The 20613-nt window shown below is 49.0% G+C and overlaps 1 protein-coding gene and 1 long non-coding RNA gene across 4 annotated transcripts in view; one reads left to right on the top strand and one right to left on the bottom strand.

Annotated features, from left to right (window-relative positions):
- The window catches only part of SMG1 (SMG1 nonsense mediated mRNA decay associated PI3K related kinase), a 60090-nt gene extending 51796 nt beyond the window's left edge, over positions 1-8294 (bottom strand). For all 3 annotated transcript variants that reach the window (XM_069983743.1, XM_069983745.1, XM_069983744.1), the window contains exon 1: positions 8030-8294. In XM_069983743.1, the coding sequence (XP_069839844.1) occupies positions 8030-8286 (257 nt within the window). In that variant the 5' untranslated portion in view covers positions 8287-8294. The remainder of the gene's footprint in view (positions 1-8029) is intronic.
- Positions 8033-15119, top strand: LOC138801190 (uncharacterized). Its single transcript, XR_011364579.1, has 3 exons — positions 8033-8314; positions 13088-13412; positions 14911-15119. It is a non-coding gene; the product is annotated as an uncharacterized lncRNA (long non-coding RNA).
- Positions 15120-20613: the final 5494 nt, after the last annotated feature.

The raw sequence follows: 20613 nt of genomic DNA, 5'->3' as shown, positions 1-20613 counted from the left end.
TGGTATGTCATAAAGACTCATCAAAAGTTTTGATCGGTCTGGGTCCGAGTGTTCAGGCCCGTATTGATCGGGAGAACAAGTGGGGAGAAAACTCCCTACTCTGAGTTAGATTTTTTTTTTTTTTTTTAAATAGGACCTGCAATAATATAGTCAGTTTTTCTTCAAAACAGAAGTTCCAATGGAAGTTTCTCATGGATGACACAGTAATGCACCATCAATGTGCCATCTGTGTTGTACTAAAGCATTGCTTGGCAAGCCCTAGGCAGATGCCACCCTGTGGCCTTCTATTACCCCCTATGACTTTCTGCTGATGCCACACTGATGGTGTCTCCAGGACGTCACTGATCCTGAAGCAAACCTAATGTGTGGATGTGGCCTAAAGGCGAGGAATATTATTAGGAGTATATTATCCTATAACAACTCCTTCAGGTACTTTCATTTATCAGACTCTTAGACAACTCCTTCAGTGTTATAAAACACTCTATCATTCTACATTATGGCCAAGGTGTGCACATTGTCCTCCTTGCTCCCAGGACCCCGCACATGCAAGCTATATACAGATTTCAATGGGAACTGTGTATTGCTTCTCATTGCTTTTCACTTAAGCATAAAATGCATCAAATTTACCATATGGTCATGTGATGTCTAAACCATCACACTTTTCTGTTTAGTGGATTTCTTTGCCACCCATTCAGTAGAGTGAGAGGGCAGAAAGCATCGGCATTTGCCATAACCCTTTATTGAACAAGATACATAGCAAGTGTAGTGCAAGTCACCCAGTAAATGTGCGCCTTGCTGCTTTGGTATCTATACATCAACAATAAGCAGCAATAAACAACCACAAAGAAAAAGGAGTGGTGCAGTTTTCATGAATAAGGCATATCACTGTATAATAGTCTAATCTACTTCCTGGATCAATCCCATTTCCAGGCTTGTAGTCACTGAATGGATACCTTCCCTCCCGGCCATTACAGTCAGCAGCTCCAAGGACTACAAGTGGATATCATTAAACTATAAGGAAACCACTGTCCTCCAGGTCTTTCACCACATTTGATATGTTGGTGGTATGAAGTACATTAACACTCGAGAGATTATAACTGGACTATTGAAGATATTTAGGAAGATCTGCAACAAATATGCAGCAGGTGGAAACACCCTTGAAGAGGATGTACCATCAGGTACACTCTTTAAAATTTACACAAGAATCGGACGGCGCTGGCACGGGGAAGCCGGTGCCGCAGTACTTTTCTTTGAACCATGGCCCGGTTCCTGCATAAGGCATTGCTTTATTTATGGTTACCAGGCCAGGGGGGGGGGGGGGGGGGGGGGGGGGCAGGAAACCCCTACCCCAGTGGCAGGAAACCCCTACCCCTCCATGGCGCGGCTCCACCGATTCTAAAAATGGACCGCGGCACCGGCTTCCGGTTCGATTTATGTGTAATTTTAAAGAGTGTACCTGATGGTACATCTTCTTTAAGGGTGCCTTCACACGTACTGCATCGCTGCTTATTTCTTGCACAAAACTCGCATCAAACTCGCGTGAAATTAGCTGCGTTTTTTGTAGTGTTGAACTCATCATATGAAAATCAAAACTCGCATGTAAAAATCGCACCAAACACACAGTGAGAATACACATACATTGGCTTCTTAGCAATCAGTATCACTGTGGATTTATGGGCAAGAAACTCGCAGCGATAAATACACAGCGAGACGGTACGTGTGAAGGCACCCTAAAGGGGTTATCCAGCCATACAAAAACATGGCCACTTTCTTCCAGAGACAGCCCCACTCTTGTCTCCAGCTTGGGCAGGGTTTTGCTGCTCAGTTCCATTGAAGTGAATGGAGCTTAATTGCAAACCGTACCTGAACTGGACACAAGAGTCGTGTTGTCTGTGAAAAAAAGTGGCCATGATTTTGTAGGATAGCCCCTTTAAGGCCCTATTACACAAAACGTTTATCGGCTGCATTCGACCGATACTGGCCTTTACGGACGAAAATCGTCTTTGTGTAATAGAAGACAACGATCAGCAAGCATGAACGATGTCCGCTGATGTCAAGTGACAAACGATTAAAATAGCAGCAATCTGTTCCGTCGCTCTGTGGAATAGGAGCGGCGGCAGTAGACCGTCGCTATCTTCTATGGGCTGCCCGGACGATCTAGCCATCACTTGGGCAGCCCCCCGCAGCTCTTACCCACTTGCTGCCCACACGTGTAATAGCGCTGACTGCACTCGTTTGCTCCTCTCCGTCGCCCAGTGTAATAGGGGCTTTAGACAGGCAGACTGCTGCCCCATGCAGGGGCTGATCAGCTAGATCGACACTCAATGAATCAGCTCCAGCCACACAGACTGTACATCCAATGTAGGTTACATAAGATGAACGGCAGAAAAAAAGGAGATTTTAACATGCAAAAACAATGCGATCAGCTGACAAGTGTTTTCTCATTTATTGTCTGATTGCTCGTCCTGTTACATACGGCAACTAACAGCCTGTTTGGCTTAGAATCGCCTTGTGTACTGCGGCTCTTATCTGACAAAGGGGCAGGAATTCAGTGAAGAGGTGTGGCCTAAACGTGTCTAAATTGTAACACAGTATGTGTCTGACATACAGTCCACACCGTGGTCTGTGCTCCTATGGCTTCTAGGGGTGTGATAGAGATAGATAGATAGATAGATAGATAGATAGATAGATATCTGCCTCCTGGCGAAACAGCAAACTACTGAGAGACCTGCTGGACACTTCCCCAGAAAAGGCCGCAGTTGTGACCTACCACAGCTAGTGCCTGGCATCAGGGGGCCGGGCAGGAGAGTTATCTCTCCATTGTTATTTCATCCCTGGAAATTCTGCAAATCCTTCTAGCTCTTGGCAAGCTCTTAGCTGCACTTTACATCTCAAGCTGCTGACACTGTTAGGGTGCAGCGACATATGATACCTGTAATATATCCATCTGTGCTTCCAGAATGTAGAAAAATGCTTAGGGCTTGATTACACTAACAGATTATCTGACAGATTTTTTTTTAAGCCAAAGCCTGGAATGGATTTGAAAAGAGGAGAAATCTCAGTCTTTCCTTTATTACCTGTTCTGTTTATAAACCATTCCTGGCTTTGGCTCAAAAAAATCTGTCAGATAATCTGTTGGTGTAGTAGGGACCTTAGTCTTTGGTGCAAAGTGTCAGAGAGGTGGGACCTCTGGGAACTGCACTGATCCCCAGCACAAACGTCCCCCATGTGACTGTAGTGCCAGCACACCTGCTCAGCCACTGCTCTTTTCAATGTCTTTGGGATTTCTCCCCAGTACTGTAGGGGGGGCTAAAAACGTGTGCCCTTCTTTCAGGGGACAATTGAGGTCTGTGCTCATGATCAGTGGGAGTCCTAGCGGTCGGATCACCAGGGATCACCTAGAGATGTTGTCCAGGCTTATACCATTGAGGGCCTAGACAAATAATAAGGGATCAATATGTTATCAGCATTGTGCCACCAATACCTGGAGCTTCTGTGTAGGGGTAGTGTGGGATACTAAAGCTCAGCTCCACCTGCAGAAATCCAAACAACCGCTACACAGGGGACAGCTCAGGCCAGGACCAGTCACTGACCACACTGACAGCCCATCCTACACATCAATGTCAGAAACCCAGACAGCCCCTGTAAGTCACTGGCACAGTACCCAAGTCCCATTCCTGGCCAAAATGACGCTGTTCAGAATCTATTAAGTATCACTGTGATATGGAGAACTGTCAGTCCTTCATGCTGCTCCTGGATCGGGCAGCATGATATTAGTGACATATTCAACCTGCCTGACTACTGGTCCCATCAGGATGCAATGGCGGCCCAACACTATTATGGGGTGTGGAGACAGCAGGAGGTCACATTGGAGGTATATGGACCCCATACAATACAGCTTTATTGACTGGGATATAAGGCCGGTGTCACTATGGTGTAATATGGCGGTATTTTTACAGCACTGACCGTGGGGCTGATGACCTGGACTGCCAGCTGTCAGAAATGAGGGGGACAGGGACAGGCAGCAGCTATACCGATGCCTAACTGCAGCTATATCACATGTGGCGCTGGGCTGGACTCACATCAGTATAATACGGACAGAGGTCTGCATTTCTATTATGGCGGCAAGTCCCGGACCATGACCCAAGCTGACAGCTCATCCATCCGGACCATCAGAGCGTTACACTAGTGTGAACTAGGCCGTCACTATGTAGACTCCATATAACCGGCCACCAACTAGACATGGTGGCCACTTCTCGTCTGGTCACCCCTATGGGCACATGATGGGCAGGATAGATGGGCAGCCTCCCCACCATACACTACTGTGGGCACATGATGGGCAGGATAGGTGGCAGCCTCCCCACCATACACTACTGTGGGTACATGATGGGCAGGATAGGTGGCAGCCTCCCCACCATACACTACTGTGGGTACATGATGGGCAGCCTCCCCACCATACACTACTGTGGGCACATGATGGGCAGGATAGATGGGCAGCCGCCCCACCATACACTTCTGGGGCACATGATGGATAGGTGGGGCAGCCTCCTCACCATACACTACTGGGGCACATGATGGATAGGTGGGCAGCCTCCTCACCATACACTACTGGGGCACATGATGGATAGGTGGGCAGCCTCCTAACCATACACTACTGTGGGCACATGATGGGCAGGATAGGTGGGCAGCCTCCCCACCCTACACTACTGTGGGCACATGATGGGCAGCCTCCCCACCCTACACTACTGTGGGCACATGATGGGCAGGATAGGTGGGCAGCCTCCCCACCCTACACTACTGTGGGCACATGATGGGCAGGATAGGTGGGCAGCCTCCCCACCCTACACTACTGTGGGCACATGATGGGCAGGATAGGTGGGCAGCCTCCTCACCATACACTACTGTGGGCACATGATGTGCAGGATAGGTGGGCAGCCTCCCCACCCTACACTACTGTGGGTACATGATGTGCAGCCTCCCCACCATACACTACTGTGGGCACATGATGGGCAGGATAGATGGGCAGCCGCCCCACCATACACTTCTGGGGCACATGATGGATAGGTGGGCAGCCTCCTCACCATACACTACTGGGGCACATGATGGATAGGTGGGCAGCCTTCTAACCATACACTACTGTGGGCACATGATGGGCAGGATAGGTGGGCAGCCTCCCCACCATACACTACCGTGGGCACATGATGGGCAGGATAGGTGGGCAGCCTCCTCACCACACACTACTGTGGGCACATGATGGGCAGGATAGGTGGGCAGCCTCCCCGCCATACACTACTGTGGGCACATGATGGGCAGCCTCCCCGCCATACACTGCTGAGGCACATGATGGGCAGCCTCCTTACCATACACTACTGTGAGCACATGATGGACAGGATAGGTGGGCAGCCTCCTCACCCTACACTACTGTGGGCACATGATGGGCAGGATAGGTGGCAGCCTCCTCACCATACACTACTGTGAGCACATGATGGGCAGGATAGGTGGGCAGCCTCCCCACCATACACTACTGTGGGCACATGATGGAGGATAGGTGGCAGCCTCCCCACCATACACTACTGTGGGCACATGATGGGCAGGATAGGGGGGCAGCCTCCTCACCATACTCTACTGTGGGCACATGATGGTCAGGATAGGGGGGCAGGCTCCTCACCATACACTACTGTGGGCACATGATGGAGGATAGGTGGCAGCCTCCCCACCATACACTACTGTGGGCACATGATGGGCAGGATAGGGGGGCAGCCTCCTCACCATACTCTACTGTGGGCACATGATGGTCAGGATAGGGGGGCAGGCTCCCCACCATACACTACTGTGGGCACATGATGGAGGATAGGTGGCAGCCTCCCCACCATACACTACTGTGGGCACATGATGGAGGATAGGTGGCAGCCTCCCCACCATACACTACTGTGGGCACATGATGGGCAGGATAGGTGGCAGCCTATGGGCCCAATAGGCTGCCCATGGGCACAGTCCTCACCATACACTGCTGGGGCACAATGGGCACAGTCCTCACCATACACTGCTGGGGCACAGTCCTCACCATACACTGCTGGGGCACAATCCTCACCATACACTGCTGGGGCACAATGGGCACAGTCCTCACCATACACTGCTGGGGCACAATGGGCACAGTCCTCACCATACACTGCTGGGGCACAATGGGCACAGTCCTCACCATACACTGCTGGGGCACAATGGGCACAGTCCTCACCATACACTGCTGGGGCACAGTCCTCACCATACACTGCTGGGGCACAGTCCTCACCATACACTGCTGGGGCACAGTGGGCACAGTCCTCACCATACACTGCTGGGGCACAGTGGGCACAGTCCTCACCATACACTGCTGGGGCACAGTCCTCACTATACACTGCTGGGGCACAGTGGGCACAGTCCTCACCATACACTGCTGGGGCACAATGGGCACAGTCCTCACCATACACTGCTGGGGCACAATGGGCACAGTCCTCACCATACACTGCTGGGGCACAATGGGCACAGTCCTCACCATACACTGCTGGGGCACAATGGGCACAGTCCTCACCATACACTGCTGGGGCACAGTCCTCACCATACACTGCTGGGGCACAGTCCTCACCATACACTGCTGGGGCACAATCCTCACCATACACTGCTGGGGCACAATGGGCACAGTCCTCACCATACACTGCTGGGGCACAATGGGCACAGTCCTCACCATACACTGCTGGGGCACAATGGGCACAGTCCTCACCATACACTGCTGGGGCACAATGGGCACAGTCCTCACCATACACTGCTGGGGCACAGTCCTCACCATACACTGCTGGGGCACAGTCCTCACCATACACTGCTGGGGCACAGTGGGCACAGTCCTCACCATACACTGCTGGGGCACAGTGGGCACAGTCCTCACCATACACTGCTGGGGCACAGTCCTCACCATACACTGCTGGGGCACAATGGGCACAGTCCTCACCATACACTGCTGGGGCACAATGGGCACAGTCCTCACCATACACTGCTGGGGCACAATGGGCACAGTCCTCACCATACACTGCTGGGGCACAATGGGCACAGTCCTCACCATACACTGCTGGGGCACAATGGGCACAGTCCTCACCATACACTGCTGGGGCACAATGGGCACAGTCCTCACCATACACTGCTGGGGCACAATGGGCACAGTCCTCACCATACACTGCTGGGGCACAGTCCTCACCATACACTGCTGGGGCACAGTGGGCACAGTCCTCACCATACACTGCTGGGGCACAGTCCTCACCATACACTGCTGGGGCACAGTGGGCACAGTCCTCACCATACACTGCTGGGGCACAATGGGCACAGTCCTCACCATACACTGCTGGGGCACAATGGGCACAGTCCTCACCATACACTGCTGGGGCACAATGGGCACAGTCCTCACCATACACTGCTGGGGCACAGTCCTCACCATACACTGCTGGGGCACAGTCCTCACCATACACTGCTGGGGCACAGTGGGCACAGTCCTCACCATACACTGCTGGGGCACAGTCCTCACCATACACTGCTGGGGCACAATGGGCACAGTCCTCACCATACACTGCTGGGGCACAATGGGCACAGTCCTCACCATACACTGCTGGGGCACAGTCCTCACCATACACTGCTGGGGCACAATGGGCACAGTCCTCACCATACACTGCTGGGGCACAATGGGCACAGTCCTCACCATACACTGCTGGGGCACAGTCCTCACCATACACTGCTGGGGCACAATGGGCACAGTCCTCACCATACACTGCTGGGGCACAATGGGCACAGTCCTCACCATACACTGCTGGGGCACAATGGGCACAGTCCCCGGGCGCACTGTATACGCTCCCTGGCTGAGCTGCCCCTGTACCGGGCCTGATGGCACACACACCCGGGGACATGAGGGGCTCCCCCGGGCGGTGTAGGCCTCCCAGCTCCCCCCGCCGTGCCCCGTCACCCTCCGCACCGGCCCTCGGGCAGCGCGAGGCCTAGGCCGCCAACTGACCTGGGTTGCCAGTCATTCCAGCTCCGTGTGTACTGCTTGCTGCTGCTCAGCCGAGTCCCCGGGGCTCTGCGGCTCATTACCTTCCCCTCGCCGGCATGGCCAGCAGCAGAGGACGAGGCTACAGGGAGCGGGGAACAGGACGAGGCCGAGGCGGGAGTAGTGCTTTCGGTTCCTGCTTCCTGAGGAGGAGGCGGCTCTACAGCGCTGTGTGAACTGCTCGCTCCGGGGCTGTCGTCGGAGGTCCCGCCCACCTTCATTGACTCGCCCTCTGTGATTGGCTATCAGGTAGAGATCCGTTTCCTTCTCGGGCGCTGTCTCTGTCATTGGCTGTCGTAACACGGTCCCGCCCCCTGTTCTTCTCCCTTGCTTTTCTTTCCTGGGCGCTCCGCGAGGCTGAGCTGTCCGCTGGGTGTCGCTCAATAGGCGGTGATGGTAGAGCGACACCTGGCGGAGAGGCTGGGACACACACTCAGGGACACTGCCATATGCTCCAGCTATGAGATCCATGAGCTCACGTCTAGTACACATCATGTGATCAGCTCTGTAACCTACAGCACTGGGGTCCTGACTATAAATCCACAATGGCAATGAGAACTGTTTTCCTCCACTTACTTTTTTAATGTTCTTCCTATTACCCCCCATATACTTAGATGCTGTTCTCCTTTAGTTTCATTCCTTACACCACACATGTCTGTTCCCAGCTGTCTGCCTCCAACACATGGCTGCCACATAGGCAGCGTCCCACTCAGAGGTGTAACCTGGAGCCTCCAAATAGTAGTCAGGCCACTCTGTGCCCCCATATAGTATAGGGGGTCTTCTCTGCACATTCATATGGTAGCTGGCCCGCCTAGGTCCCCCCTTCCCCCCATTAAGCCAATCAGTAAGTAAAATCCCCCATATACCTATCCCCCCCACCCCAGTAAATGGTATTTCCCCCATAGTTGATCCTCCCTTCTGTAAACCCCCTCCCCCTAGTAGTAAGCACCCTCACCTGTAGGTAATCCCACCTCTGTAGACAGCCCCACCTGTAGGCAACCCCCCATCTCATATAGGCTTTGCCCCCTTTATAAAAAATAAAATAAAATAACAAACACACATACTCACCTAGCTTCTGGACAGTCCTCTGACTTCCTAACAACAGCCTCTTGTGGCCAGAAGCAGAATGCTGCCTGTGGCCACAAGAGTGACTGGAAGAGCACTATATTTACTATAAGGGCTTATTAAGAGCAGCCGAGTGGTCTCACCTTCCCCAGGAGCATGGAGGGGAGGCCAGCACTTGCTACCCGGCCCCTGGTAATGTGCAGCTGTTTAACCATTTCTTTGCTGCAACATGTGACACAAAGTACAAAGTTCACTTATATGCTGCAACAAAGAAAGAAAGGCATTGATGCTTCATCGATCATGCACTGATGATCCCCGATGAGTCTCGCAAATATTTCTACTTGCGGACAGTCTGAGAATGGAGGTTAGATGTAATCGCTGCAGGAGCGATGGAGCAAAAATGTCCTGTGTCCTACCCTTTAACCCTTTCTGTGCTGCAGCATGTACGTGAGCTTTGTGTCAGTTAAATGCTGCAGCAAAGAAAGGAATTAAAGTGAATGGAGTTTAAAGGAGAAGTCCAGCAAAATTTTTTATTAAAGTATTGTATTGCCCTCCAAAAGTAATACAAATTACCAATTTACACTTATTACGGGAAATGCTTATAAAGTGCTTTTTTCCCTGCACTTACTACTGCATCAAGGCTTCACTTCCTGGATAAAATGGTGATGTCACGACCCGCCTCCCAGAGCTGTGCGGGCTGTGGCTGCTGGAGAGTGGCAGGAGGATGCTCAGTGTCCAGTGCCCTGTGTCTCTCAGTGTTCCCCTGCCATCATCCTCTCCAGCAGCCACAGCCCGCACAGCTCTTTATAAGCATTTCCTGTAATAAGTCTATATTGGGGATTTGTATAACTTTTGTGAGGCAATACAATACTTTAATAAAAAGTATTTGCCGGACTTCTCCTTTAACTGCAAACCACACCTAAACTTGATAGAAGAGCGGTGCTTTCTCTGGAAGAAAGTGGCCATGTTTTTGTAGCGCTATATAACCCCTTTAAAGGGGTTATCCAGTGCTACAAAAACATGTCCACTTTCCCCCTACTGTTGTCTCCAGATTGGTTGGGGTTTTGAAACTCAGTTTCATTGAAGTAAATGGAGCTTAATTGCAAACTGCACCTGAACTGGAGACAACAGTAGGGGGAAAAGTGGCCATGTTTTTGTAGCGCTGGATAACCCCTTGAAGCAATTCCACCACTGAGGGGAAAAGATGTTGTTTCCAGTACTTGGCTAACAAACAGTTAAAATATGGAGAAGCAGCCTGGTGCATGGTTACACATGTTTTTAGGGAAAACATTAAGAATATAAGTAAGTGGGTCCAAGGGGGTGACACAGGACCTTCCTACACTAAGTCTTCTGGTCATTAGTGTTAATATTCATGCACCAGCATTTTGACTTTCTGAGAATTCTCTCTCCCCAAGTACACCCCTCCCCCCCCTGCATTCTATTGTTCTGCACCAGAAAGGTGGTAATCATGTCCCCTGACATCCCCTCCCTTATACAATGGAAATCTCTGGTTAATTCATATCTTCCTCTATATAAAGCATACCTCCCAACTTTTGCAAAGAGCAAAGAGGGACATGTGCGTTGGGGTCCCTATAGCCACACCCCCATAGCGGCCCTCCATAGCCACACCCCCATAGCAACCCTCCATAGCCACGCCCCCATAGCGACCCTCCATAGCCACTCCCCTACAGTCACCACATGCTGCTGACTGAATAGTGCCCTATACAGTATCCAATCCCCCCAAAAATGCCCTATATAGTATCCAATCCCCCATTATAGTGCCCCACATAGTATCCAATCCCCCACATAGTGCCCCACATAGTATCCAATCCCCCACATAGTGCCCCACATAGTATCCAATCCCCCATATAGTGCCCCACATAGTATCCAATGCCCCCATATAGTGCCCCGCATAGTATCCAATGCCCCATATGGTGCCCCACATAGTAGCCTATGCCCCCATATAGTGCACCACATAGTAGCCAATGCCCCCATATAGTGCCCCACATAGTAGCCAATCCCCATATAGTGCCCCACATAGTAGCCAATGCCCCCCATAGTAGCCTATTCCCCATTATAGTGCCCCACATAGTAGCCAATGCCCCCATATAGTGCCCCACATAGTAGCTAGTCCCCCATTATAGTGCCCAACATAGTAGCCAATGCCCCCATATAGTGCCCTACATAGTAGCCAATGCCCCCATATATGCCCCACATAGTAGCCAATGCCCCCATATAGTGCCCCACATAGTAGCCAATCCCCCATATAATGCCCCACAGAGTAGCCAATCCCCCCATTAGTGTGGCCCCAGCAAAAAAAACAATAAACCAGTAACTCACCTGTCCTCCGGTCCCAGCAGCTCCTCTCCCGGCAGAGCGCGTACTCCCGTCATCCTCCGGGGCAGGCAGCGGGGTACAGAGACACTGACTGTGCCGGAAGTGATTCATGATGGAGGCTGCAGGTCACTGCCGGAACAGTCAGTGTCTGTATACCCCGCTCCGGAGGATGACGGGAGTGCGCGCCCTGCCAGGAGAGGAGCTGCTGGGACCGGCGGACAGGTGAGTTACTGGTTTATTGTTTTTTTTCGCTGGGGCCACATTTAATGCGGGACACGGGGGGCCGTTCCGGGACCGCGGGACAGCACCCTGAAAACGGGACTGTCCCGCGGAATCCGGGACGGTTGGGAGGTATGTATAAAGTCCTATATCAAAAGAGAAACTGTCCCAGGACGTTTGATAAAATATGGTCCCAGTGGATTGTGGTGCCTGGTACGGCCACAACCCAGCAAGATTAGATTACAGCTTTCTGTTTTTTTCTGGTTGCTTTGAAGGGGGGGGCTTGTTTCGAGATTGACGGAGTGTAAGTGATTGTATGTTTGTTGTGTATGGACACTTGGCTAGTTGGTTAACGGGGTCCATCAACAGGGGGGCCTGGGTATCAGGCAGTATTTAATGTCCTTCCAGTTCATGCTACAAGATCTCCACTGGGCATGAGACAGGATTGGGTCTCATGAACACTACTACTGATCTGTTGTGCTTATGCCCGCTTAAGACTTTAAACTAGTTCCTGTTTAGTATGGTTTGTGTCTGCTTGATGCAGTGGTTCTCAGCTGTCCGCAAACTTCTGTGTGCCTTACTGGTTTTTTTTAATGTTTTCTCTGGTTAAAATAAAATGCATAAATAATAACGCCTGACGGTGTGTCACAAAGCCTTTGTGTACCATAGTGGGCAGGGGCGCCCCCATTCTGACAGCTAGCAACTTTGTAAAAATCTTCAGACTGCATTCAACAGAGAAATAGGTCTAAAACTTGCAGGGTACTTGCCTGATTTTGGAATTACTGTTGTATATAAATCCAGCATACCATGGAGGGTATGGAGCTGCCCATAAAAAAGGAATTGAAGAAAGAGAGCATATAAGGCATGCACAATATTTAACTAAAAGCACTTATTATGAACACTTACTCTTAAAGGGCCAGACGCAGAACTCCAGTGGGGCCCTAAGTATCCACTGGCGGACCAGCCCAGGGGGCACATGCCACCCTCCTATGTTTTGCAGATTTGGGGTCTGTTCACATGTGGTGAATATCCTGCTTTTTCCTTGTGGATTTGCTGCAGATTTGTTGCAGGAAGTATCTTACCCTGAGCTATCCTCTCTGCAGAGAGAACCCGAAGTTGGGTTAGTGTAGTGTAAACTCTCCTAGTGTGAGGAGGTGTAGTGCAGTCTCAGGATAGCCTATGCACATGGTGGGAGAAATCTTTTAAGAGGAGAATAAGGGAAGAAAGCCTGGAAAACTTATAGCTTCTGCTAAGCTTAGGGCTGAAGTGTGTTTCTGCTAAGAATCCTGTCTGAGGCTTCCCCCTTTACTAGAGGTATTATTATTATTATTATTATTAGTAGTAGTAGTAGTAGTGTCAGAAAGTTATACAAATTTGTAAATAACTTCTGTTCCTTCTAAGGAAATCTCTACAGTTTCTGAAACGCGTAGGAGTTTTGGCCTCCTGTGGCCTCCATACTACCTGTGACGTCACAAGGTACCGTGGGAAAAAGCACTCTACCGGCCACAGCGTGCCCCCTCTTAGTACTCCGCAGCATCAGCCAAAGGATCGTAGCCAAACCTGTTTTCTCCTCCTTGAAGTGTTGTTTGTCGCTGCACGTTGTAAAAAACACTGGAAGGAACATTGCCATTCATGTACTGAGACACAGGACTATCCTGTCCCTGTAAGCACCTCCCACTGCAGACCATCTCCAGTCACTGTGACTGAAAATTTCACTCTAAACCAGGTACGGCTCACAATTAATTCCTTACACTGGAAAGGGCGAGGTTAAGGGTATGTTCATCAGGCGGAATTCTTTGGCGGAGGTCTCCGCCACGGAATCCCGCCTACCTCAGTGTGCCATAGCCTTTCTATGGGAAAGCGTGTGCTCCTCCACTGCTGCCGCTCTCCGCTCAAAGAATTGCCATGTCACTGCCCGCGCTCTCCCATAAATAGGCTATGTCACACTTAGGCACACTGAGGTAGAACTCTCCGAATTCCACCTGATTTACTCAGTGTGAACATACCCTTAGGAAGACAGGGTTTATGAATTAGTGGGTGGTGCCTTCCGAGTAGTCGTGTTCACACTGAGTTTGGATACTATATGTACATGCTGTTTTTTTGTGTTTCGTGCAGTGTAACAGATGGCAAATAATTTTTACCCCACTGCTTGCTTGTTTGGACTTCATCTCTTGACAGCAATCAGTGGAGGGTGAGTTGCATCAGAGTTGCGATTTAAGTTACTATGCATTCTTATTGTGCTTGGTATTTCAGCCTAACTATATCTATTGTTTTTGGATGGTTTACGGCCCATTTTTTATTCTCTGTGTTGCACCACTTTTGTGGAAGTGGCGCAACTTGGCCACTTGGAGAGACGGAATTGCTATTCAAGTAGGTAAAGCAGTTTGGTGCCACACCCCATATCACCAGGTAACCCCCAGCAAACATGAACTCTGCCTCTGTGGTAGATATGCCAGTGTTCACTGACCTGGCACTAAGGGCCCGATTACAAGAAGCGATAATTGGCCAAATCAGGCAGTTTTGGGCAATTATTGGTCTGTGTAATAGAGATGATCAGTGGATGACAACGATCATTGTCTTTAGGTCAGACACCAAAATCATTAGCCGCTGACCGTGCATCGCTACGTGTAATAGCGATGGGTGGCCGACGGCTAACAATTGAATAAGCTGTTAATACATTACTTCTCCATGTTCCCCGTCTTCTCCTGCTCTCTTCTCTTTTCCGGCACTGCGGCTCCAGCTGCAGCTTCAAAGCCGACAGGCTGCTCAGCCAATCACTGGCCAGGGCGGTCCCAGCCAGTGACTGGTTGAGGGGCCTGTTAGCTCAGACAGGTTGCTGTGAAGCTGCAGCTGTGGCCGTGAACAGTGGGTAGAAGAAGGCCTGGAAGCGTGGAGAGGTAATGTATTAACAGTTTAGGGCAAAGGCTGCACAGAAATCCCTAATGATGTCTAACGATCATTGTGCCATGTAATAGACTCGAATAAACAAATACTGATGAACTGCACAAAATGACAGGACACAGGATCGCAGCGGTTTTCGCTGCTGAAATCACAGCATGAAATCCACTGCAATCCTGTACATGTGAACCCACCCTTAAAAGTATTAGGTAATGACCATAAGTCAGGTAAGTGATTGAACAGGTAATAAACCATAACTATGGTGTGGAAATTGTTAAACAAGCAAATAACAAATGAATGCATACAATATCTCTTCCTTACTTCAGGATCTATGACGTCTGGGATTAATGCTGAAGCTTTGAGCAGAAAGACTTGTTATCCAAGGACGGTGGCATGTATTGCTGCCATGGTGCTCGAAATCTACGTGAGCAGTGAAAAACCGTGAATTTATTGATGCCACTTTCTCAGGCAAACCTGGCGTCTGCTTTTAATTTCCACATACAGATGTTTTGTACCGCTACGCAGCAGTTGCTAAGAAACGTGTGTGATGTCTTCTACGATTATGGTTCTCCTAGTTTTATTCACTATTGCTATGGCTACTAAATTTAAGAGATGCTACAATAGGTATACTCACAATCCTAGGGGGGTACACCTTAGTCTAAATCACGGGTGCATAACCATTGCAGTCTGAGCGACGCTTCCTCATTTTGTTCTTTATCAAGGATATTCATGTAACATCCGGATCTGCAGGCGGTAACAAATCCCAGGCATGCACTGTCGAGAAATAATATCCATGTGGAAATTGACCTCTGGTGGAAATTTTTTTTACCAAATCTTTTTTTATTGAAGAGAAAGCTGTTGACACTTACAATGAAAAGAATACAGTATACAACCCTACTGGGGGTTGGAGATAAGGGGGTAACAAAAACATAAATGGATACGGAACTGAGCCCGTCATCATGAACAATGATAAACAAGAACAAATAAACAATTAGTGGTGCACAATTGAACAGAAGAAGTGCTTTTCCATGGGATTACTGAGCTGGATAGGATCATACCTGAGGTGGGGGTGGGGGAGCCAGGTTGCTAGAGAGGGAAGGAGGGCAGTTGTAGAAGGCCGGTAGATGGGCGTTGGGTAGTTACGGGGTGAGGCCAAAAAGCTTGGGATGAGGCCAAAAAGTCTATGCAGCAAGAAGGGGGGGGGGGATAGATTTAGGTAGCTGTTTGGGGAGGGGTGGGATGAACAGCAGGTGATGTCAGGGGTTTATTTTTATAAGACAACCAGGGTGACCATATTTTCAGAAACATGTCATGTTTGCTTTCTGCCCAACTAGTCAGTTCTTCCATCCTACAGATCTGGTTAGTTTTATCAATCCACTGGTACAGAGTTGGGGGAGAATCACTGAGCCACTGAAGGGGGATAAGGAGCTTAGCTGCCGCTACCATGTGGGTAGCTAGAGACATTTTGGAGATCTTAAAATCAGCGGATGGTAAAGCTAATAAGATGGTTTGGGCGGCAAGCGTCAGAGAGGTAGAACATACCTCATTTATGGTGGTCTCTATTTCACGCCAGTAAGAGGTAATGTGTGAAAATGTCCACCAAATGTGGGACAGCGATCCTACCTCTCGGTGACAGCGCCAGCATACATTTGTAGGAGAGAGTCCCATGCGGAACAGGAGTTCTGGGGTTTTGTACCACCTAGTAAGAAGTTTGTAATGATTTTCTTGCAGTTTTCCACATCTAGAGAAGCCATGGGCATGTCTCAAGATCTGATTCTTTTCTGTTTTCGTTAGACAAAGCTGCAATTCCTTTTCCCACGCGGCAAGATACGGAGGGGGTTGTGGAGCAATCTCAGACAGAAGTTGCGAGTGAAAATAGGAAAGGCGAAGTTTGGTCACAGCTCTGGAGAGGCAGGCTTTCTCTATCCAATGTAGTTCTCTACTGGCTCTATGAATTTTCAAGAATGCAGTGCAGACTTGCTTAATCTGGAGCAGTTGCAGGAAATTCAGATTATGTGGTGTCACCAGAGACTGGATGTGTTGGTCAGTAGGTACTTTGTTGTCACTCATTAGAGTGGAGAGTGGTATTCTATCTAGTATAACCCACAGGGGGTCTTTAGGGGAGTGAGGTGACGTTATAAGGTGTGGCAAAAGGGAGGCAGGGGCTAGGGGGGAGGGGGTGGTTAGTGACGCTTGACGGAATTTATTCCAGACCCGCAGAGTACCTTTTAGGAGGGGGCTAGTAATGGAATCTACAACACGCCTAGTGGGAGACCATAGGGTCGCATATCTGTCGTCCCCCATCGTTATTGTCTCTAAGTCTGGGCCCCGCAAGAGTCCCCCCACTGTCACCAGATCCACCCATCTTTGAAGGTGAGTTGCTCTATAGTACATTTCTACATCCGGAAGGCCCATACCACCTTTTGTCTTATGTTGTATGAGGACAGAATGAGAGACTGATTCCAAAGGAAATTATGGAATAGGCGTTTAATATCTTTAAAAAAGGCTTGAGGTAGATCCATGGGCACCATCGTTATAATATATAGAATTATAGGCATTATATAAGTTTGGAGGAGGCTTTTGCGGCCCATCCACGAGAGGAAGGGTATCTTGTACGAGGAGAGAAGCTGAGAGATCTTGGAAAGGAGGGGTTTGAAGTTTAAGTCGTATAAGGAGTTTAGGGAGGGAGGGATGTTGATGCCCAAGTATTTTATAGAATGGGCAAGCCACTGAAACGGTGATGTTCGCTTAAGACAGGTAGCCTGGGACTTCGTAAGGGTGATATTTAAGATTTCAGATTTGCTGTAATTGACTTTAAAATTAGAAAGGATACCAAATTCTGTGAGTTTTTCCTGTATGTGGGGCAGAGATTGAGCTGGGTTGGTAATAAACAATAATAGGTCATCGGCAAAAGCAGTGGCTAGGTGCGTGTGGGAGCCAACACGTAGCCCTTCAATGCATGGATCTTGTCGTAGGCTCTGTAAGAGCGTTTCCATAACAAGGACGTATAAGGTGGGGGATAGGGGGCAACCTTGCCGCGTGCCATTTTTTATGGGAAAGGGAGGGGATAGTATTCTGTTAATCTTTACTTTGGCGGTAGGTTCGGAGTAAAGGGATAATATTGCAGCTATAAATTTAGGAGGGAGACCAAATTTACTAAGGGTGGCCATCATGAAGTCCCAGGCTACTCTGTCGAACGCTTTCTCAGCATCCGTCCCTAGTAGCACCAAGGGGGTTTTAGTACAGTGGGCATAATTGATCGCCTGTAAAACTCTATGGGCATTGTGTCTGCCCTCTCTTCCCCTGACAAACCCCGTCTGATCTGTATGTTGGAGGCGAGGCAGCACATCCCTAAGTCTGTTTGCCAGCAATTTCGCCCAGATTTTCACGTCTTGATTCAAGAGCGAAATTGGGCGGTTATTTGCACAGGACGTAGTGTCTTTGCCTTCCTTCGGGAGGACCACTATGTGTGCTTCCAGTGTTTGAGGTGGGAGGGCCTCCCCTCTCAAAAGTGAGTTGCATGTAGCTGTCAGCTGTGGCAGTAGCAAATCACAGAATTTCCTATAGTAAGCTATAGAGAGTCCATCTGGGCCTGGGCTTTTTGGGTTAGGAAAGGAGTAAAGGATCTCCTTTATTTCTGCAAGCGTACACGGTTCCACCAGCTTATGTGTTTCAGAGTCTGTCAGGTAAGGGAGTTGTAGAGTGTCAAGGAAAGAGAGGAAAGCTGTTTCTTTAGCCTGGGGCGTATCCCCCTGAGTGGGTAGGCAATATAAAGCTTTGTAAAAATCTTTGAAAGCAAGAGCTATATCTTTAGAGGAGTTCAAGATCTTGCCATCAGAGGTTTTTATGGTATGGATAAACATTTTTTCTCTCTTTTTCTTTATGAGAGAGGACATAAGTTTACCTCCCTTGTCCCCATGTGCATATATTTTTTGCTTGAAATACAGAAGATTTTTGGCTAACTTAATGTTAAGGTGGTCTCTCAGCTTCTCTCTCAAACCCATAAGCTCTTTGTCATCCGCTCTATTTGACGTTCGTTTATGGCGTGATTCCAAATGGGTGATAGCTGAGAGAAGTGAGCTAATTTCCTTTTTTCTTTCTTAACTTTGGTACCCAGAGATATAAATAAGCCTCTCATAAATGCCTTATGGGCTTCCCAGGTGACGGTGGTGGGGACCTCCGGCGAGGAATTAATATCAAAGTATGATTGTAGATGTGAGGAGAGGTACTCTACGTGTGTGGGATTATCCAATAAAGTTTCATTAAGTCTCCAGGTCCAGTCTTACTGGGAGATGGGACAGTTGAACTGAAGTATGCACTGGCGAGTGGTCTGATAAAGTGCGGGGGCCTATGTCTGAGGAGGTGAGGGAGGGGACTAGGCTCTCATCAATGAAAACATAATCCAGTCTCTGGTGAGATCTATGGGGGGCTGAGAAAAAGGTGTAGTTGGAGGAAGTGGGGTTCATAAGTCTCCACGTATCCACTAAACCCAGTTCTCTTAATTTGTTCGACACCCTACCAAGTGCAGAGAAGGGCAGAGTGGAACACTTTAAGGAGGAATCTTTGGTGGGGTCTATAGTGACATTTAGATCGCCTCCCAAGATTATAGGTCCTTCAGCGAAGGCCCTTAGCTCCTCAAGCGTGCGACAAAGCCATGGCACTTGTTTAGTGTTGGGGGCGTATAAGCACGCCAGTGTGTATATAAGGTGTCCTATTTTACCTTTAACCCCTAGACGACCCAGGGCGTATAGTTACGCCATGGCAGTCTGTCCCCAGACGACCTAGGGCGTAACCGTACGTCCTGGGTGTTTCTCCCGCTATGAAGCGTGCTCCGAGCGGAGCGCGCTTCATAGCAGGTGGGGGCCGGCTGCAATCAGCAGCCGGGACCTCACCGGTAATGACACGCTGCAGCGATCGCGCTGCCGCGTGTCATTAACTCCTTAAACGCCGCGATCGCGGCACGACCGCGGCGTTTAAGTGTAAGCGACAGGGGGAGTCCCCTGCCACTTACCGATCGGGACCCCCGCAGTGTGACTGCGGGGGTCCCGATCGGTAAAACGGGCCGCCGGAGGTCTCTCACCTGCCTCCGTGCGGTCCGATCGGCGATCTGCTACACTAAGCCTGCACAGGCAGGCTCAATGAGCAGATCGCCGATAACACTGATCAATGCTATGTCTATGGCATAGCATTCATCAGTGTAGAAATCAAACTAATCTATGTACAAGTCCCCCAAAGGGACTTCAAATGTGTAAAAAAAAAAAAGTTATAAACACTAATACACTACCCCAAAACCCCTCCCCCAATAAAAGTCTAAATCACCCCCCTTTCCCATTATATAAATAAAACATATAAAAATAAATAAACAAATAAACATATAATATACCGTAGCGTGCGTAATTGTCCGATCTATGAAAATATAACAAGCGTCATTGCGAACGGTAAACGGCGTACACGAAAAGAGGGAAAAAAGTGCGCGGATTACCGATTTTATGTTACATTATAAATAAAAAAAAATTAATAAAAAGTGATCAAAACGTCCGATCTTCACACATATGGTATTAATAAAAACTAGAGATCATGGCGGAAAAAATGACACCCCATACAGCCCCGTAGGTGAAAAAATAAAACCGTTATAAGCGTCACAATAGGCCCATTTTATTTATAATTAATTGCCAAAAAAAAGGATTTCATTTAAAAAAAATATATAACATTAGAGAATCTGTGTAACCTGCATATGGTTGTGTTCGGGCTGACCTATAGAATAATAGTGTCATGTCGCTGTTACCATATAGTGCATTACGTAGACACAGGAACCCCCCAAACGTTACCATATTGCATTCTTTTTTGCGATTTCACCAATTTATATCTTCATAAATAATATATTTGGAATTCCATCATACATGTTATGGTAAAATGAATGACGCCATTACAAAGTACAACTATTCCTGTAACAAACAAGCACTTACATGGCCTGTAGATAGAAAACTGAGAGTGCTAGAGCTCTTAGAAGGGGAGGAGGGAAAAACGAA

Source organism: Dendropsophus ebraccatus, chromosome 9 (assembly GCF_027789765.1).
Source record: "Dendropsophus ebraccatus isolate aDenEbr1 chromosome 9, aDenEbr1.pat, whole genome shotgun sequence".
NCBI classification, from domain to species: Eukaryota; Metazoa; Chordata; class Amphibia; order Anura; family Hylidae; genus Dendropsophus; species Dendropsophus ebraccatus.
This window is presented reverse-complemented; position numbering and strand designations above follow the sequence as displayed.